Genomic DNA, 19,140 nt, shown 5'->3' on the forward strand with positions numbered 1-19,140 from the left:
AGTCTCAGGTCACCTCTTCCAGTGGAGATACAATATGCCCTCCCTTATGGAGGTGCTGAGCTGGTGGGAGCAGACACTCTGCCTGAGACTTCACGCATGAGGGCTGGAAGAGACACTGAAATTAACTAGAGACTGTCTAGGATTTCAGAACACTGTTGCCCACATTCGGTATCTTGTTCAACACAGTGGACCCAGGGTGCTCTAGGGGTATCTTATCTGGAAAGGATTCCAAGGGAAGAAGGTGGCCAGGCAACAAACTGATGGGTGAAGAAGGACTCATTCTGTTCCATGAGGTGCAAAGACTGGAAATAGGAGGGCAGTTACAGGGAACCAATTTCCTCAGCGTTGACCTAAGAATATTCTTTTAACAGCTGCCCAAAAAGGCCAAGTGTAGCTCTGGGAGTCCTTGCACCCAGCCCCTGTGGAGAGACTTGATGGCAGGGGGAGGGGGTGTGCTGGGTTTGCTGCGCAAGGCATGGAGAGCAGGCCTTTCCTCACTCCCCATGGAAGTAGTGGGAGCTGAGCAAGGAAAATCGGGGATACTTATGGTGAAATCATACCAGCTGGACCTGGAAATCGGTAGAAGAACTGAATAGGTAAAAAATCAGGTACTGGAAAGCACTTTGTAAACAACAAAGCTGTAAGTTGAAGCAGTAGGAGGCAACCTGGGCTCCTGGGGTGGTTGTATGTGGGAAGGACTATGTCAGGGCCAGGAGGCTGCACAGTGCTGATAACATGAGACACACCAGGGAAGGGTGAGGCTTGGGTGCCCATTGCATGAGGACAGTTCAAGTTGGGGACCTAAGGCCTGGGGGAACAGCAGAGATGGAGGGGTTAAACTGGCCGTATGGAGTTGGGGTTTCCCAAAGCCCAGACCTTTAAGGCTTCAGCCCCTTGCTCCCTGGATACTTGGGAAGTCACACAATTAGCCAGCCAGTAGAAAAAATACCCTTTTATTATTAGGAAAAATCCATTCATTTAATGCAGGGTGTGTGCCGGGGAGGTTAGGTACTGCGAGATGGATAAGGGAAACATGCAAGAAGAACAGTGAAAAGAACTTTCCTCGAACTATGAACAGCAACATGAACACAGAATCACAAATAAGGTCCTTCCTCATGTCTCCTCCTGCCCCATTCTTTCAGAATGAGTCCCGGTGTGGTCCCTAGAGGTGCCAAGGCATCTGGAAGTACTGGACTGGGAGCGGGGTACAATGTGTGGCCTCAAAATTGTGCAGATGTTTCTGAGCCTAAGGAGAGGGCGGGAAAGTGGGACGCACAGCGCTGCAGTGAGTGGCAGCCACCAGACATCCCCCAACCCTCTACCTTCCAAACCACCACCCACTCTAGAAAAGCTACCACTTCCAAGGGTCTCCAAGTCCCACACGAGCCCCTGGCCACTCAGACACCCTCCTCTGCCCCTCCACCCCCAGCTCACCAGAAATAGAGCCAGCTGCTGTCTTCCATGTACGCTCACGTCCTCCCCTGCAGAGAGGGGGTGCTCAAAGCATGGCCCACAGATCGGGCATCCCCTTCCTGGGCTCTTCCCACCCCTCTCCTGCCCCAGGGCCTCCTTACCCACACTCCAGGGGAAGTCCGGCCCGTGTTCTGCCTGGTAGGAGCGGAGGACAGACAGACACCAGTCTTCCTCTACCTCCCATCGGCTGTAAATCGAGGCTGGTCAGGGAGAGACATGAGGGCCCATCAGCAACCTGGCCTTGCCAGGCCCCACACCCAAAGGCCTCACCAGATCCCTTCTCACCTTCCTCCAGCTGTGAGGAGGCCTCCAACCATTGCTTCACCACTCGCAGACCCTCTTCTGCCATCACACGGGGATACCTGGCGAGGTAGTGCCGGGATGAGGGTCAGAACCCATTTGCTTCACTCCTCATCCCTGAAGCTTCTTCCCTTTGTCCCAGTACTGGTGTGTACACACACACACACACACACACACACACACCCGGCTCTCACCGATGCTGCAAGAGCTTCAGCAGGAGGTCATTGCCTCGGTTGGACATGATGTCCTCAGGAACACTGGGGGTGAGAAGAATGTACACTGGAGGGGAGGGAGGTTTTGGATACCGAGGTTTCTAGTGGTTAGAAGTGGGCAGGGCAACTGAGAAGTTCTCTCTGGGACCCAGGAGGGTAGAGGTCCCCAGGCACTCACGTGGTGGTGATGATCTCATCCTTGGTTCTTCGGATCAGCAGTACAGGACCCTGGTACCTTCAAGGGACAGAGTATTGGGAAGGGAGAGCTCAGAGGAAGGCGGGTAAGAGACAACTGGCCACCTCAGTCCTATACTGGCTGTATTCTTAGCCCCTGCTACAGCAGGGCCTCATGGGCTAGCCCTTCATCCAGGGGTGAGAGAATATTTAAGAAGGGTCTACTGAAAGTCTGGCCTTGCTGAAAGATTTCTGCTGTGCCAGGCATCAACCCTTTCCTGGCCAGATCATAAGAGGTTGAGCTCTGGCCAATGTGGCTCAGTTGGTTGGCGCATCATCCTGCACACCAAAAGATCTCAGGCTTGATTCCTGGTTAGGGTACATACTATCCAGGATGTCAGTTCGATCCCTGATGGGGTGTGTATGGGAGGCAACTGATCAATGTTTTTCTCTCTCTCTCTCAAATCAATAAACATATCCACAGGTGAGGATTAAAAAAAAAGTCTGTCCTGGCCAGTCTGGTTCAGAGGTTAGAGCGTCAGCCCTTGGACCAAAGAGTCGCGGGTTCGATTCCGGCCAAGGGCACGTACTTCGGTTGCAGTTTGGTCCCCAGCCCTAATTGGGGTCATGTGGGAGGCAGCCAATTGATGTGTCTTTCTCACATGGATGTTTCTCTCTCTTTCTCCCTCCCTCCCACTCTATCTGAAGATAAATGGCAAAATATCCTCAGGTGAGGATTAAAAAAAAAAGGTCACCTGGCCGGTGAGGCTCAGTGATTGAGCATCGACCCATGCATCAAGAGGTCACTGGTTCAATTCCTGGTCAGGGCACATGCCCAGATTGTGGGCCTGATCCCCAGTGGGGGGCATGCAGGAGGCAGCCAGTCGATGCTCTCCCTCTCAAAATCAATGAAGAAGAAAAATTCTGGGGAAAAAATTAAAAAGGTCAAGGGTCCCAGGGGACCGGGGGAGTTAGACCACCTGGGAGGGGGGCACTCAAGGGATCCGGGGCAGTGGTCATTTACCAACTCATACTTTAGCACTAGCTTCAACATTTGCACACCCAGCAGAGCTGTGGGGCGAGGTGGGGCAGGCGCTACCTGCACAGCTGCTCCGAGTTGTTTAGATTGAGGTGCTGTCTCACAGTCCTGGTCACTAGGCCCCCTAGAGTGGGACAAAAGGGAAGGGATAGCAGAGACAAAGCCCTTGCCCAACACAAAAGTCCTCACTCTTCATGGAGAAAACTAAGGCCCCCAGAAAGGGAGTCCTCCCGCTTCTCAGCCAAGGGGCAACCCACTCCCACCTATGGAAAAGGGTACCATCGCCCGTTAGAACAGCTCCCAGTGCCAGCCCACACTTCCCTGCAAAGGCAGGCCTGGGGGCTGTACTCACTCCAACTTTCTGGCATGACTTTCAAGGCCAAGGGCACCAGGTCATCAAAGGAGGCATCCAGGATCACGGCACTAATGTCGGGGTAGGACATGGCTGCCCATGTGGCTGGTATCAGGATGGAGAAGAAGGGTAAGAACTGAGGGGCTCCTGCTCACCACCCAGCCTCGCCCCACTGACCCTATAGGCTGACCCCATCCTCCCTACTGGGTCAGCCCTCATCGCTCAGCCAGGACACTATCTGGAGAGGACGAAGAGAGAACACGGACGTGCACTAAAGACAATCCACAGAGGAAACCTCGCCTTCCCGATCTTCTCGGCCCAGGACCTGGTCTACTTTTGCTAACCAGGCAGAAGTGTGGAAGAAAGCGTGAAGTGTGTATGTATAGGGTACCTTCTCCCAGACCACTCAGATCCTCTGCTTCCTTAAGCCTCCACCCCACTCCTGGGCCCAGTGCGCTTCCCACCTCCCCTTGGGGAAGGGCGTGTGGACTGCGCCTACAGAGTGGGGCGGAGCGGGGCTGGTACCAGTGAAGCCGCCAATGGACCAGGCATAGAGGATGATGTCCTGGGGCTGGAAGCCCAGGCGGTGGATGGCAAACTGGACCACCACATCCATGGCATTGGCCTCATTCTGTGGGAATGGCACCCCCTGCAGAAGGAAGGGCAAAGGCAGGAGTGGGTCAGCACCACTGGCAAGCTGTGGACACCCCCACCCCCACCCAGAGTGGACCCTTCCTATAGCTACTCTGCAACAGAGAAGGGTGAAAGGAAAGGGGTGGCTCCCCAGAAACCAGTGTTCAGAGACCCACTGCACCCCCTCCTGCTGGCCCACTGCGAGAAGGGCTCCCATGGCTTGCAGCCCCTGCCCTGCACCCAGGTCAGATGAGTGGGAGCCCCACAGAAACACAGAGGGTCTCACCGTGCTCCCAGCAAAGCCTGGATGATTCCAGCCCAGGACAGAATATCCAGCTGCAACACAGGGCGGGGAGGGGCTGGGACCTCAGGCCTATACCCCCAGACCCAGAAGGAACAGCAGGACACCACAGCTCTAACCCCCCTCCAACTAGAGGCAAGTATCACTGAGCCTTCCCAGGACAGGGAGATGATACCGAAGGCTCTGAGGCAGCAGAGGGAGATGTGTGGCCGAGAGGAAGGTGGTTAAGGTTAGGGACAGCCCCAGGGAGAGATGTAAGATTAGCAAAGCAAATGGGGCGTGGACTTTTCCCCCACAGGTGAGGGTTTCAGACTTTACCCACAGAAAGTGGTCAGGCCTGGGGAAGTCATATCCGTGTGGGAAGGTGGGGACGTTCCATTCCAAGAGGCAGAGACAAGAGGGCTGAGCCATTGGCCTACCTTCCAGAGGCGTGGAGACGCAGCCCACCTCATAGAAGCCCGCGTTCCCCTCACAGCAGATCACCTGCAGGAGGCAGGAAAGGGCTGGGAAAGAGCCAACAGGACTAAAAATCCCCACTGTGGCAGGGAGGGCAGCCCGGGAGTTCACAGGGAAGAGGGAAGGACGCATTCCAGTTCTATCCACAGGGAATAGAAACAACTCATTTCACAAGGTCCCGAAGTTGATGCAAATGCTGAGCAAACATTCAGAAGAAGAATGTTTCAAGTTGAATTGCTCAACCACCCAGCACAGTGTCCATTTGTCCTTGGAAGACCACGAGGTGGACATCTCTCAGGAATGGAATTTGGGATATTTTTTTTCTTGCTAGCTTTTGAGTCCATTTTTTCTGTTTATTTTACGTGGTATGCTTTTCCTCTTCTCTCTGGGCTCAGGTCTTGTGACCAGATAAACTAATTCCATGGTGCTCCAAGACAAAGCCCAGAAATGATGGGACTTGCATGGACTCTCATAGCAGCCAGGCAGAGCTGGGAGTAGAACCCAGCTCCCTAGCCTGCTGGCTTAGTGCTCTTTCCAGGGCTGCTTCATGGAGGCAGGAGACTTTGGAGCCTAGGTTCAAATCCCAGCTCTCCCAGTAACTAATTGTGTGATCTGGGAAAGTTATTCTGTGCCTCAGTTTCATCATTTGTAATGGCCTAATATAACAGTACCTCTCTTACAGGGTTGTTGTGGGGACTAAATATATGTATTGCACATGGTAAGGGCTTTCTAAGAGGTGACTATTATGATTACTTTTTTGTCTTTGAATGTCAACTCCTACTTCATCTATCTCCCTATAGTAGGGTTTTCCTACACCAAGAGGTCTTTAGGGTGGAGCGAGGAGATGGAATTATCCACAGCTGCAGCACCTCCTGAGGGCGTACAGCTGAGATCCTCAGAACCTTCGCTGCCCTCCCCCCACTCTACCTCTGGGCTCCCTGATCCCTCTCACCAGCTTTTGTCCCTGGGGCTCAGCTGTCCCCCGCCGGTCCACAAACATGGTGTCAATCTCATTGCCATCACAGGCCAGCAGCTTTGCCCGGCGCCCATTACACTGAATGAGGGAGATGCAAGGTCAAGTTAAGGGCAGGAGGCCACATTCCTCAGGGGGAGAAGAGCTGTCAGGGAGGGGCAGGGGCAGGGGAGCCTCACCTCTTCCACCAGCCTGGCCTGGCCCTGCAGGAGCACAGGCATAAGGGCCTTCTGGAGCAAGTACACAGAGCCCGGGTACAGCATCCGGCGCCCCAAGGTATGGGCCACCAAGTAGCTGTGGAGAGCATGAAGTTAAGGAACCCCATTCCCGGGGGGGCCAGGGACTGCCCCAGACTTAGCACTCAGACTCCGAGGCCTGCTTCCCTGCGACTGGCACAGCTTGTTTGCCTCTTCTGGGACTTAATGAGATATTATATGTAGGAGGCTGGTGTTTCTCAAACTTTTTTTTACTGCAACCTTTGTAAGATACACATTTCATATTGTAGCCCAGTATATATAATTCTGAAAGCTTTATAAGATAATACATAATACTTTCTATATATAATAAGGAAAAGCAAAGTTATTATCAAATATGAATCTGTTAATGCATAAATACAACTTAATAAAAGTCCCAAAATAAATAATACTTGAAAAAAAATGATGACTGTTAATTCACTAAACTGATTTCAAGATTCACTAATGCGTCAAGATAGGTAGTTTGAAAGACACCAACTACCCTGGTTAGTTTGGCTCAGTGGTTGGAGTGTTGGGCTGTGGACCAGTGAGTTGCGGGTTTGATTCCGGTCAAGGGCACATACCTTGGTTGCGGTTCGGTCCCTAGCCCTGGTCAGGGTCATGCAGGAGGCAACCAGTTGATGTGTGTGTGTCTCTCTCTCTGTCTGTCTCTGTCCCTGTCTCTCTCTCTCTCCCTCTCCCTCTCTCCCACTCTATCTGAAGATAAATGGAAAAATATCCTCAGGTAATGATTTAAAAAAAAAAAAAAAGACACCAACTAGACTGCAAACTCCATCAGGGCAGGGACCTGGCTGTTCTGTTCACTTTGGTATGTCTGATATCTGCCACGTAGGAGGTGCCCAGAGCCTGGTACAGAGTAGGGGCTTAATAAACACTTACTGAATGAAAATACAAATCTAGACAGGTAAGATGTGGTAGGTGCTGCTCCTGACAAGGACGACTAGCTACTTCCAGTTCATCCTGAAGTAAGATTTGTCCCCAGAACCCTTCATGGCCCCTTCCAGAAAGCCCTCAGAACTCTGCCTTTGGCTTGCCCCTCTGACCAGTCAGCATGCTGTCAGTAACAAACCACCAAGGCACCCCGGCCTTGGTCTAGAACCCGCCTCCTAGGGCCAGCAACAGAAAGCTCCCCTTGTTACCTCCAACATCATCAGTGCCCACCACCATTTCCTTGGGCTCCACCTCGTGCTCTCAGGTGCCCAGGCAGGCTTGATGCCCTTCGACACACATCACCCTATGTGGCATCACCAACCCGCGAGGCGCGTTCCTCACAGGTGCACAGACTAGAAGCCAGGGACGGTCACCGCGGCCACCAGACCCTGCCCCTGCACCTGCCCCAAGCTCTGCGTCCCCTCCCCTTCCCTCTAGTCCTCATCCAAGAGCTTTCATGTCAGGACTGTTACTACCCCAGTTCTTCCTTCACTGCCGGAGAGACTCAGGACCTCTCTGAGCTCCTTTTCTTCTCATGTGAACATGGATAAACACTTTGCCACAAATAATACAAAGTATGTGGCACTAGGCCCAACAGATGACAGCTGTCTTACAATGGAGCACCCAGTCCCAGAGCCCCACCCCACGTCCGCACCACCCTGATAGCCTCTCCTTGCTGCTTCCTACCTGGTGATCTGACAAGGCAGCTTCTTGACCCGGTTGAGGAGGGTGTCTGCTGTCCCCCGGTGCAGGGGCTCCGGGCGGAGGAGGGCCACACCCCGGCGGGAAGGGCCCCCTCGGGACTCCTTTCTGAGGATGGAAAGATGCAGGGGGAGATGGGGTCAGGAGCAGCAAGCTGGACGTCTGAGGTCCGGAGGATGGTGAGGTCTAGAACGAGGAGAGTGTGCTGGAAGCAGGCACTGGGACCCCAGCAGGGATGGAGGAGGCGATGGGAGAGCAGGGATGTGGTAAAAGAACTGAGGCTCACCGGGTGCTGGGCTCTTCCCAGTGGAAGTCAACTGGCCAGCTCCTGAAGTCAAAGTTGTAGCTGGCGAGCTGCCTCTGCAGTGGGCAGGGAGAGGAGTTGAGGATTAAAAGGGGAACTGAGAAGTGGAGGAGGTCCACCTACCCACCCTCAGCACCCTCATCATGCTGGGGACTGGCCCTCACACAGCATGGGAGACAGAGGTCAGCACCCTGCTGGTTTTCAAATGGCCAGGAAAACCCAGCAAGAGAAGGTGTCCTGTTAGGTACCGACTGGCCTGCCTGCCCTCTTCCAGAAGAACCCACCTGTTTGTTTTACTAAAAACCTAAGACTACCCCACCCCCAGAAGGGGTGGCTGGCTGTAGGTGCTGGTGTTTCTGAGGGAGAAGTGGGGACTGCAGGCTGGTCCTGCTCCTTCCCCACCTGGGTCCTTCACATGATGCTGTCTTGGAGGCTCAGAAATCCCCAGTGGATCAAACTGACTGTCCCACATGCTCGGGTGAGAGAGGAGGAGGGAAGTCATGTCCAGAGTGGCTCCTTTGCTCTGAGCCACCTCTTGGATGAAGCCCTCTCTGACTGTTCCAGCCTCAGGGCCACCTTCCCTCCTCAGCACCTGCAGCCGTGGCGGGCGCTGCCACCCAGCCCGCGGTGCCTCCAGGCACCCACTGCTCAGTCCACATGCTGTCTGGGGCAGCAGGAGCTGTCTCACACTCAACTGTATTCCCTCCCCCGCCCCCGAGCTCCCAGCACTCTGTTTTATTTTGGGAGTTGTTTTTTATTTTCTGTCAGAAAATTTCTTTTGACATCTTCAAAATTAACTTGACTCAGAGAGAGCAACAGAAAATCTGTACAAAAATATAGAGGGCAAAACAAAACAAAATGAAGAAAAGCATATGGCAGACTTTGCTCAGTCCTGGACTCAAATTCAGACTCAGCCACTCCCTAGCTCTGGGGCTCTGCCTGGGTCACCTGTCCTCTTTTGCCTGTTTCCTCAGATGTATAAATGAGGGTAACAAGGCCACCCCACCCCCCGGCTGCAGTGAGGGTTAGAAAGGCGCCTGCAAACATGTGACTCCAGAGCTCCGCCAACAACGGTGTGGTGACCGACGGCAGTCTCAGCCTTTGATCCCAGAAAGCCCTTGTAGCAGGAGAGCTTTACAGGGTCCCCAAGCCCCTTCTCATTTTTTTTTATTTTTTATTTTTTCCTTTATTGATTTTAGAGAAAGAGGAAGTGAGAGGGAAAGAGAGAGAGAAACATCGATGAGAGAGAACATCAATTGGCCGCCTCCTGCATGCCCCCTACTGGGGACCTGGCCCACATCCTGGGTACATGTCCTGACTGGGAATTGAACCTGCGACCTCTTGTTGCATGGGTCGACGCTCAACCACTGAGCCACACCAGCCGGACCCCAAGCCCCTTCTCAATGATAATTACACTCCAGTACTGGCTGGACGGGCACAACTCCCAAGACTGTGCTCTGGTTTTTCTCCCTCCTGGTGCCACACTGTGCTCCAGGCACAAGAGTGGACATACCTGTCCACCTTGTTCCAGGCCTGAACAGAACTAGCACGATGTTCAGTGCACCCAGCAACAAGAAACATTCAGACCTGAGCTCTGTGACAGAGAGAAAACCCCGTCTAAGAAACACTGTAGAGCCCTGGTCGGTTTTGCTCAGTGGTTAGAGCATCAGCCTGCAGTCCAGAGAGACCCAGGTTCGGTTCCCACTAAGGGCGCGTACCTGGGTTGCGGTTTGTCCCCGGCCCTGGTTGGTCGTGTGGGTGGCAGCCACTCGATGTGTCCCTTCACGTCGATGTTTCTCTCTCTCTCCCTTCCTCTCTCTCCCTCCCACGGTATCTGTACAAAAAATGGAAAAAATGTCCTTGGGTGAGGATAAAAAAATAAATAAGAAACACTAGAATGTTTCTTTTCTTTTTTTTTTTTTTTTAACCTCACCCGAGGACATTTTCGCATTTTTTGTTCAGACAGAGTGGGAGGGAGAGAGAGGAAGAGAGAGAGAGAGAAACATCGACGTGAAGGAACACATCGAGTGGTTGCCACCCACACGACCAACCAGGGCCGGGGACAAACCGCAACCCAGGTACGCGCCCTTAGCGGGAACCGAACCCGGGTCTCTCCGGACCGCAAGCCGACGCTCTAACCGCTGAGCCAAATTGGCCAGGGCAAGAATGTTTCTGCATCTAGACAATTCTTGTGGATGGAGGGAGGAGGGGTGGAAGACTGTTCCAGCAGAATACTCCATTAGAAATGGCAGGAAGGGAAAGTTTGCGGTGGACGTTCACGTGGAGAGGGAGAAGTGACAGAGCACTGTGCAGTGAACACCCGTTTGGTGGGCAGCGAACACACCTCCCCTGGCAGAAGCAGTGCCAGTACCCTGGAGAGGCACCTGTTCGGCACCTGTCCTGGAACCTCTCACCTTGTTCTCTGCAGACTGGTTCCTATGTGTGGCCTCCAAGATAGTGATGAACTGCCGGTACTGGGGGTTGGTCCAGCGGCCGAGGCCTGGTAGAGGGGACGGGAAACTGTTAGAGAAGCTGTAAAACATGTTCTTTTTTTTTTTTTTTTAATTTGTTTTTCCTTATTGATTTTAGAGAGAAAGGAAAGGAGAGGGAGAGAGATAGAAATATCAATGAGCCCTGGCCAGTTTGGCTCAGTGGTTAGAGAGTCAGCCTGCAGTCCAGAGAGACCAGGGTTCGGTTCCCACTAAGGGCATGTACCTCGGTTGCAGTTTGTCCCCAGCCCTGGTTGGGTCGTGCGGGTGGCAGCCACTCGATGTGTCCCTTTCACGTCGATGTTTCTCTCTCTCTCTATTCCTCTCTCTCCCTCCTGCTCTATCTGAACAAAAAATGAAAAGAAAAAAAAAATGTCCGTGATAAGGATAAAAAATAAAAGAAACATCAATGAGAGAGAACAATGATTGGCTGCCTCCTGCATGCCCCCCACTGGGGATTTGGTCCACAACCTGGGCACTTACCCTGACAAGAAACGAACTAGCAACCTCTGAGCACATGGGTCGACACTCAACCACTGAGCCACATCAGCCGGGCCACACTGAGCCACACCAGCCAGGCCATTCTCCCCAGTCTTAAGACACTGTCATGCACCCTCACTCTTGGCCCTGCTAACACTGGATTTCTCCTCTTTCCACTGCCACATTCTCCAATGCTTGCTACCACATTTTCTGTGCAGTCTCATTCCCTGCCATCTGCCTCATGGCTCTTGATCCATAATTACTACCTCATTGGACCCAAGCCCCTTCCTCAGTCCTCCAGCTCTTCCACTGGGCCCTCAGCACTCTCCCTGTCTTTTCTCTGCTCCCTGCATCCACCCTTGCCTCCTTCCAATTCCTGGACTGCTCCTCCCCTGTCGCCGTGCTACATCCCTCTCTGAACCGAGAGTCATTCTCAATGCTGAGCTCCCTTCACTCGTCACTCAGCCCCTCAGTGATCACATCAGCTCTCCCTTCACTGTCAAGGAGACTCAAATCCTGACATCTCTCCTTCCAATGACCCAACAGGTGTCATGTGCCAGGCACTGTCCTGACATGGAAAAACGTAGTAAATGAGATGCAAGGTCCTGGACCTCAGAGAGCTGCCACTTTGGGTGGGGATGGGGTGGGGCTAGAGAAAACAAGAAATAGTCAACAAAAAATTTCAAAGAGGGATAAGTGCTACATGGAAAATAAAACCATGCCTTGGCCGGTTTGGCTGAGCAGTTAGAGCATCGACCTTTAGTCCTGAGAGACCGGGGTTCGGTTCCCTCTAAGGGCATGTACCTCAGTTGCAGTTTGTCCCCGGCCACTCGATGTGCCCCTTTCACGTCAATGTTTCTCTCTCTCTCTCTCTCTCTCCCTCCCACTCTATCTGAACAAAATATCAAAAAGTGTCCTCGGGTGAGGATAAAAAAAAGAAAAAGAAAAGAAAAGAAAACCAGAATGAACTAGAATGCCATGAGTCATCAGGGTAGAACCCACAGCAATACTGAGAATGAAGCAAGCTGCAGAAGGGTTGTGTAGAGTGAGGCCATGTGTCAAAATGTCAGTGCAGCCCGGCGGGTGTGGCTCAGTGGCTGAGCGTCAACTCACGCACCAAGAGGTCACCGGTTCGATTTCCAGTCAGGCACATGCCCAGGTTGTGGGCCCAATCACCAGTGGGGGGCGTGCAGGAGGCAGCCAATTAGTGTTCTCTCTCATCCATGTTTCTATCTCTCTCTCCCTCTCCCTTCCTCTCTCTCTAAAAAACAAAAATCAATAAAGATAAAAATGTCAATGCAGGCCCTGACTGAGTAGCTCAGTTGGTTAGAGTGTCATCCCAATACACCAAGGTTTCGGGTTTGATTCCCAATCAGACACACAGAAGAATCAACCAACAAATGCATAAATAAGTGGAACAACAAATCAATGTTTCTCTCTCTCCCTCTCTCTCTCCCCTTTCTCTCTCTCTCAAATCAATAAAAACATATCCTCAGGTAAGGATAAAATTAAGAAAGCAAGGGGAAAAACTCACCAGATGACAGTAGTTGCTTTGGGGAAAGAAGAACATGGGATGGGGAGAGTCCCATGGGGTCTTCAACACTAACTGTAATGCTTTAGGGTTTTACTGAAAAGGTATCTGAAGCAATATCACAAAATATAAGCATTTTACTTATTTTTGATATTTTCTTCTCTGAGCTTTTCTGTATTTAATCCCACCCCTGCAACTGCAAAGAAATAAAATTAAAACTTAAGACAGTGTGGAGGTGGACGAGGGTATGGGGGGATAAACAGTGATGGAAAAAAATTAAACTATATTAAATTTTAAAAAAAACACTTTAAGGCAAAACCAAGGGGTGGGAGCTACTTTTAGATGGGGTGGTCATGGAAGGCCTCTCTGAGGAGGGAGTCCAGCACTGTGGAGACCAGGAGGCAGATGACCACAGGCAGAGGGGTCTCTACCCTGGACTGAACACAACTGCAGCCTTCCTGCTCCAGACCGACACTCCCTCTCCAAGCACCCCCCCACTCAGTTTCTACCATGTGCACCCACCAGAAGATATAATTTGGTTTTTCTTTTCATTTTTTATTTGTAAGATATGACATAGATACATAAAGCATACAGTCAGATTAAAAAATACAAAGCAGCCCTGGCCAGTTTTGCTCAGTGGTTAGAGCGTCGGCCTGCGGTCCAGGGAGACCCGGGTTCGGTTCCCACTAAGGGCACATACCTCGGTTTCAATTTGTCCCTGGCCCTGATTGGTCGTGCAGGTGGCAGCCACTTGATGTGTCCCTTTCATGTCAATGTTTCTCTCTCTCTCTCTCTTCCTCTCTCCCTCTCACTCTATCTGAACAAAAAAATGAAAAGATGTCCTCGGGTGAGGATAAAAAAAAAAATACAAAGCAGCCCTGACTAGTTTTGCTCAGTGGTTAGAGCATCAGCTCTCAGATCAATGAGTCAGGGGTTCGATTCTGGTCAAGGGCACATACCTTGGTTGCAGTTCGTTCCGGCCCTGGTTGGGTCGTGTGAGAGACAACCAGTTGATGTGGCTCTATCACATCGATGTTTCTCTCTGTCTCTCTCTCCCTCTCTTCCTCCCACTCTATCTAATGATAAAAAGTAAATAAATAAATATAAAGCAAACATTCATGTGACCATCATCCAGGTCAAGGAAGAGAAGACCAAAGCCACCTCCCACCAGAAGTCCTCCCTATCCTGTCCCCTCCACTTCACAGGTAATCACTCTCCTGACTTTCAAGATGTCCATGGGTTTTTTTTGTTGTTGTTGTTATTTTAAAATATGTTTTCATTGATTTTTTTAGAGAGGGAGAGACAGACAGAAATATTGATGAGAGAGAACATCAACTGGCCGCCTACTGCATGCCCTCCACTGGGAATTTGGCCCACAACCTGGGCATGTGCCCTGACCTGGAATCGAACTGGGACCTCTCAGTCCATGGGATGAAACTCAATCCATTGAGCCACACCAGCTGGGCGTAATGCCCATGGTTTGTTTTTTTCTTTCTTTATTGATTTTTAGGAAGGGAGGAAGGGAGAGGCAAAGAGAAACAAAAACATTGATGAGAGAGAACATCGAATGGCCGCCTCCTGCATGCCGCCAACTGGGGATTTGTCCCACAACCTGGGCATGTGTCCTGACTGGGAATCGAACCAGCGACCTCTTGGTGCATGGGTCAACACTTAACCACTGAGCCACACCAGCCAGGCGCCCATGGTTTTCTTTAGTGTTTGCCACTTACATATGCATCCCTTTTGAACTTTATATAAATGGAAACATACTGCATAAATTATTTGGCAGTCAGCTTCTTTCATTCAATATTATATTTATTAGCTTCATCTGCATTGCTGAGTGTAGCTGAGTCTGTTCATTTGCATTGCTTTAGTGTGTTGCTGTAGGACTATACCCCCTGATGTATTTACCCACCCTATCACTTGTGGCTATGAAGCTGTTTTCAGTTTAGCATTATTACAAACATAGACATGAATATATGTGGAATCTTTTCCAGCTAATTGCAAACTTTTCTGCTAATTATTTTTTCATATTTACAACTCAAGCCCTTTAAGGAAAAGATCATTCCTTGACCATTCTCTATCATTCTCCCTCAGGGCCCAACACAAAATTGCAGAAGCTACCTTATAAATATTTACGCAGTGATGGATAGATACAAATCAGGCTCCCTGTCCACATACCTCGGACGCAGGCCACACCTGCCAGCAGCAGGAGCAACGTTCCAGCATACTGCGAAAACGGTACCACTTTGGACAGACTCAAGTAACCTAGGAGGGGAGAGAAACTATGTGAGAAGCATTCCCCACTGCCTCTCAGACCCTCTTCCCAGTTCCACCCCAACCTCCACCCCACACTCCCTCAGTGGGACAGCCATGCCTCTGAGGAGGAAGATGCCTAATGGAAGAGGGAAGCCAAGCCATCCTTGCAGGTCCCCTTTCCTCTTTAGAAGGTGGGCTCATTTGCCAACAACCTGCCCATTTCCTGTCCCACCACCTTTGAAACCACACTGACCTTTCCTGTATAAGTAGAAGAAGGCGAAGGGAGAGGAGTAATAAGAGATGGACCAGAAGACTGAAGCCTGCAGCAGAGAGACAGGGACAAGCAATCAATACACACACACACACACACACACACACACCTGCTATTTCCAGGCCTAGGCTCTGAGCAAAGTGGATAACCTGAGGGATATCACATGAAGTACTTATTCTGTGCATGGCATTAGGCACACAATAGGTGCTCAATATCTGTTGCAAGGCAATGTGTCAGAGCATAACAGGCTGGTAAAAGTAAGCACAAGTTCTGTCTTCTTCCTATTATCATCTCCAGACATAATTCATCACATTTAAAGGCAAGTCTCTCTACTCAAGTTAATCAAGTCTTTTCAATCAGTCCTGTTCAGGACAGTCCTGGCCTGGTTCCCAAGAGATGCACAAACGTCACCATAGGAACCCTGCCAGAGAGAACAGCTGTCCCTACAGCCAAGGAGGTTAGTTGCCAGAAGGACAGGTCACTGGGGACTGCAGGACTCAGCACCTGCAGATGGTTCCAAGAGTAAACAAATTTTCCTCATGGCTCAGGCTGCCCCAGAGAAAGCAGGTCACAGCCAAAGAGGAGTGCCAAGTATGCACATGCTTGATAGTATGTCTGTGTGTGTTGGAGAGGTAAGCTGCAGAGCCTGGAGGAGCATCCCCCACCCCCAGGGGCATTGCCTTCTCCCAGGCTGGAGAGGAGAAAGTTCAGGAGGGCAGCTAGTGCTGAAAAGATACAGTAGTCCCAGGAGCCAGGGCAGACATACCAGTGCCAGGATGCTGTCAGCATGTTTCTCCAGGGCCCGGGGCTGATAGTACGTATCCTGCCAAAACAGATGCCCACATTAAGGATCCTGTTCATTAACACACATCAGGGCTCCCTTTTGGAAGCCCTGATGTGTGTCCTCTGGTTCTAGCCTCCAAAACTGTCCCTCCTAGGACATCCCTAGCTCCCAAAGAAACCCCTCTTCCCTGGGCGTGCTCAGAACCTGATTTCCCTCCTCAACCATGAGAACAAACACAGGAGTTGGATTTAGAAGCAAAAGTGAAAGCAGCATTGGACGACTTTGGCTCCTTTTTCAGGATCCAGTTTCAAATGGGCTGTGGGCATGTGCCTACAGGGAGAGTGGGGCTAGGGAAGAAAGGAAAAGACACCATGACATCTTTAAGACGGAAAGAAGGGCATCAGAAATAAGAGTAGGAAATCAAGGAAGGAAATGTGGCTGGAGGTGGGCAGTTGTAGGAGACCAGAAACATAATTTGAGACTACAGATAAAAAGGAAGAGAATTTAGGGGCAGAACCTACCACCATCCCCAGGATCATTGCTTTCATGAGTGCAATGACTCTGGGGTCTCCACAGTAGGCAGGGGGGTCAGGTGGAAGGCAGCAGATAGGGGATATGTTGAACTAGTCATGTTGAAATTCAAAACGTACTAGAGAGAAGATAAAACGGAGTAGGCAAGGCACCAAGGAGCACTAAGTTAAGAAAGAAATCGAGAGTTTGACGTCGGAACAGTCCAGCTCCCGAATCCACGCAGGGTCTCTTCCAGGATTTAGGAGTCAATTGGGACAGACATGAACCACGACAGACAGGATGGGGGGCCGCGAGAGGAAAAGGCAAGGAGGGGAGTCGGAATGAGAAAGCGGTGGCAAACAGCGATAAAGGAGGGGGCCAGTCCACAGGCGTGACTCTAACTCAGGAAGCACCAAGAGCGCAGACTGTGCGCGCCACTGACTTGACAAGTAGTCCCCCCACCCCCGATTTCCAATAATGGGCGCTTCTGCGGAGCAAAGGCCGCAAAGGGGTTTGGGCCGTACCATGATTCTGACCAGGGGAGAATTCGACTCACCCAAGAGCTGGAAGGGTGGGTAGTGACTGAAGCTGGAGTCCCAGAGACGCCGGACGGCGCCCTTTCAGAGTCCCTTTCGCGGTAGATTTTGTAGAGCCGGGGGCCGAGGACGCAGCTCAGGAGCTTCGCCATGGCCCCAGCTCGGGCCGCTGCTCTCTCAGCAGCAGTTCCCCTGCTAGCCCCGCCCTCCCCGGCCCAGGTGCTGCGTGCCCTGACGTCAGCACGTACCGGCCCCGCCTCCAGCCGAGGCGGGACGCTTTCCGCGCTCCTTGAGGAGGATGTCGTGCGCTTGGACCTACCGGTGCGGCGATGGCCTGAAATTAGCAGGAGCAGTTCGGAACGTGGAGAGTTAGCGAGTCAGCAGGCATAGTTCAATCACGTTTTCCCATCCTAGTACTGGTAGGCACTCGAGCGAAACTAGGCGGGAAGGGTAGGGTTAGGAACACTTGACAAGAGCAACAAAAACAAGTCCGGCTGGTGTGGCTCAGTGGTCGAGAGCTGACCCATGCACCAAGAGGTCGCAGGTTCGATTCCCAATGGGGGAATATGCCCAGTTTGTGGGCCTGATCCCCAGTGGGGGGCATGCTGGAGGTGGCCAGTAGATGTTCTCTCTCATCGATGTTTCTGTCTCTCTCTCCCTCTCACTTCCTCTATATCTAAAATCAATAAAGGAAAAAAAAAGGGGTTAGGTATCTAGGAATACATCTAATCAAATAAATGAAAGGTTTTATGAAGAAAATATATAAAGTTATTGAAAGAGGTAAACGAGGGCTTGGATAAATGGAGAGCTACACCATGACCATGGCTAGAAAGACTGAATATGGTTAAGATGTGTGAAATACTGGTAAAGGAAAATGGATGAATTATCTCTTAAGCATGGACAAATCTCAAAACCATAATGTTGAGTGGAAAAAGAAAGCCACATATTACATACAACATGCCACCAATGTATAAAGTTGAAAAACATAAAACTTAATGAACAAGTGAAAGATAAAGAGCAAATTTGGAAAAGTGTTACACAGCATAGAGAATCTTTAACTCAAATGGTAATATTCTGTTTCTTAACGGAACACAGGTTTTCTTTTTCTTTGTACCTTACACCTACATTATATACACACCCTTTAGCTTTTTATTGCAGTCAACACAAAAACAGAAAAGTGCACCAATTGAATATATCTATGTCTCAGCACTCGAATATATCCGTGTCTCAGCACCCAGATCAACAACACATCATTGCCACATCTAGGAAGACCCTCTGCAGATCACTATTAGTTGCTACCACCCCACTAAGAGTAACCACAAACTTAATTTTCAACCTCTTAGATTACTTTTGCCTCTTTTTGTACTTTATGTAAATGGAATCCTATAATATATGTTTTTGTTTCTGGCTTCTTTTACTCATTATGTTTGTGAGATTCAGCCTTGTTGCATGTTACAGTGGTTTGTACTTTCTCAATACTGTTGAATGGTCCATTATGTAAATATGTCACAGTTTATTTAATATACAATTGTACATTAGATATAATATTTGGTATGCATGGATTATTTTACCAAAAAAAAAAAAAAAAGTAGCCTTTGAAAATAAATAACACATTAAGAACTGTTAGAGCCATATGAAGATCTGCCCTGAGAGCTCTGCCTGAGGCCAAGGGATGAATCAGTGAATTTTTCAGGCCCTTGCTATTCTTCTTCTTAAGTAATAACATATCCAACAGAAATTGGTGCCAGACAGTCCCCTAGGAAAGCCATTTTAAATAATTTCTGAAGTATTGCGCCCTGGCTGGTTTGGCTCAGCGGTTGGAGCGTGGGCCCTTGGACCGGAGTGTCCCGGGTTTGGTTACCGCTGGGGGCGCGTACCTCGGTTGCAGTTTGTCCCCGGCCCTGGTTGGGATCGTGTGGGTGGCAACCACTCGATGTGTCTCTCTCACATCGATGTTTCTCTCTCTCTCTTCCTCCCTCTCTCCCTTCTGCTGTATCTGAAGATAGATGCGAAAGTGTCCTCAGGTGAGAATTAAAAATAATAATAAATAAATAAATAAATAAATACATAATTTCTGAAGTATTGACTGGGTGTGCAGTCTCATGCTGGGTTCCGTGGAGACCAACATGAAGACTCAGTTTCTTCCCTCGTGTCTAGCACCTCTTAGGGTGGAGGAG

At 50.5% G+C, this 19,140-nt stretch overlaps 1 protein-coding gene across 1 annotated transcript; it reads right to left on the bottom strand.

The window, feature by feature from the left end:
* Positions 1-935: 935 nt before the first annotated feature.
* Positions 936-17,179, bottom strand: ABHD16A (abhydrolase domain containing 16A, phospholipase). The gene is made up of 20 exons (XM_036248695.1): positions 16,984-17,179; positions 15,900-15,956; positions 15,116-15,182; positions 14,785-14,871; positions 10,518-10,603; positions 8,086-8,159; positions 7,785-7,907; positions 6,093-6,207; positions 5,893-5,994; positions 4,904-4,967; positions 4,470-4,519; positions 4,076-4,199; positions 3,551-3,655; positions 3,259-3,322; positions 2,164-2,220; positions 1,968-2,030; positions 1,759-1,835; positions 1,575-1,673; positions 1,435-1,481; positions 936-1,246 (listed from the first exon to the last, which is right to left on the bottom strand). Exons 1-20 carry the CDS (start codon positions 17,113-17,115, stop codon positions 1,163-1,165), a joined length of 1,677 nt encoding a protein of 558 aa, XP_036104588.1. The 5' UTR covers positions 17,116-17,179; the 3' UTR covers positions 936-1,162.
* Between the last annotated feature and the right edge of the window lie 1,961 nt (positions 17,180-19,140).

This window comes from Molossus molossus, unplaced genomic scaffold (genome assembly GCF_014108415.1).
Source record: "Molossus molossus isolate mMolMol1 unplaced genomic scaffold, mMolMol1.p scaffold_m16_p_8, whole genome shotgun sequence".
Classification (NCBI taxonomy): domain Eukaryota; kingdom Metazoa; phylum Chordata; class Mammalia; order Chiroptera; family Molossidae; genus Molossus; species Molossus molossus.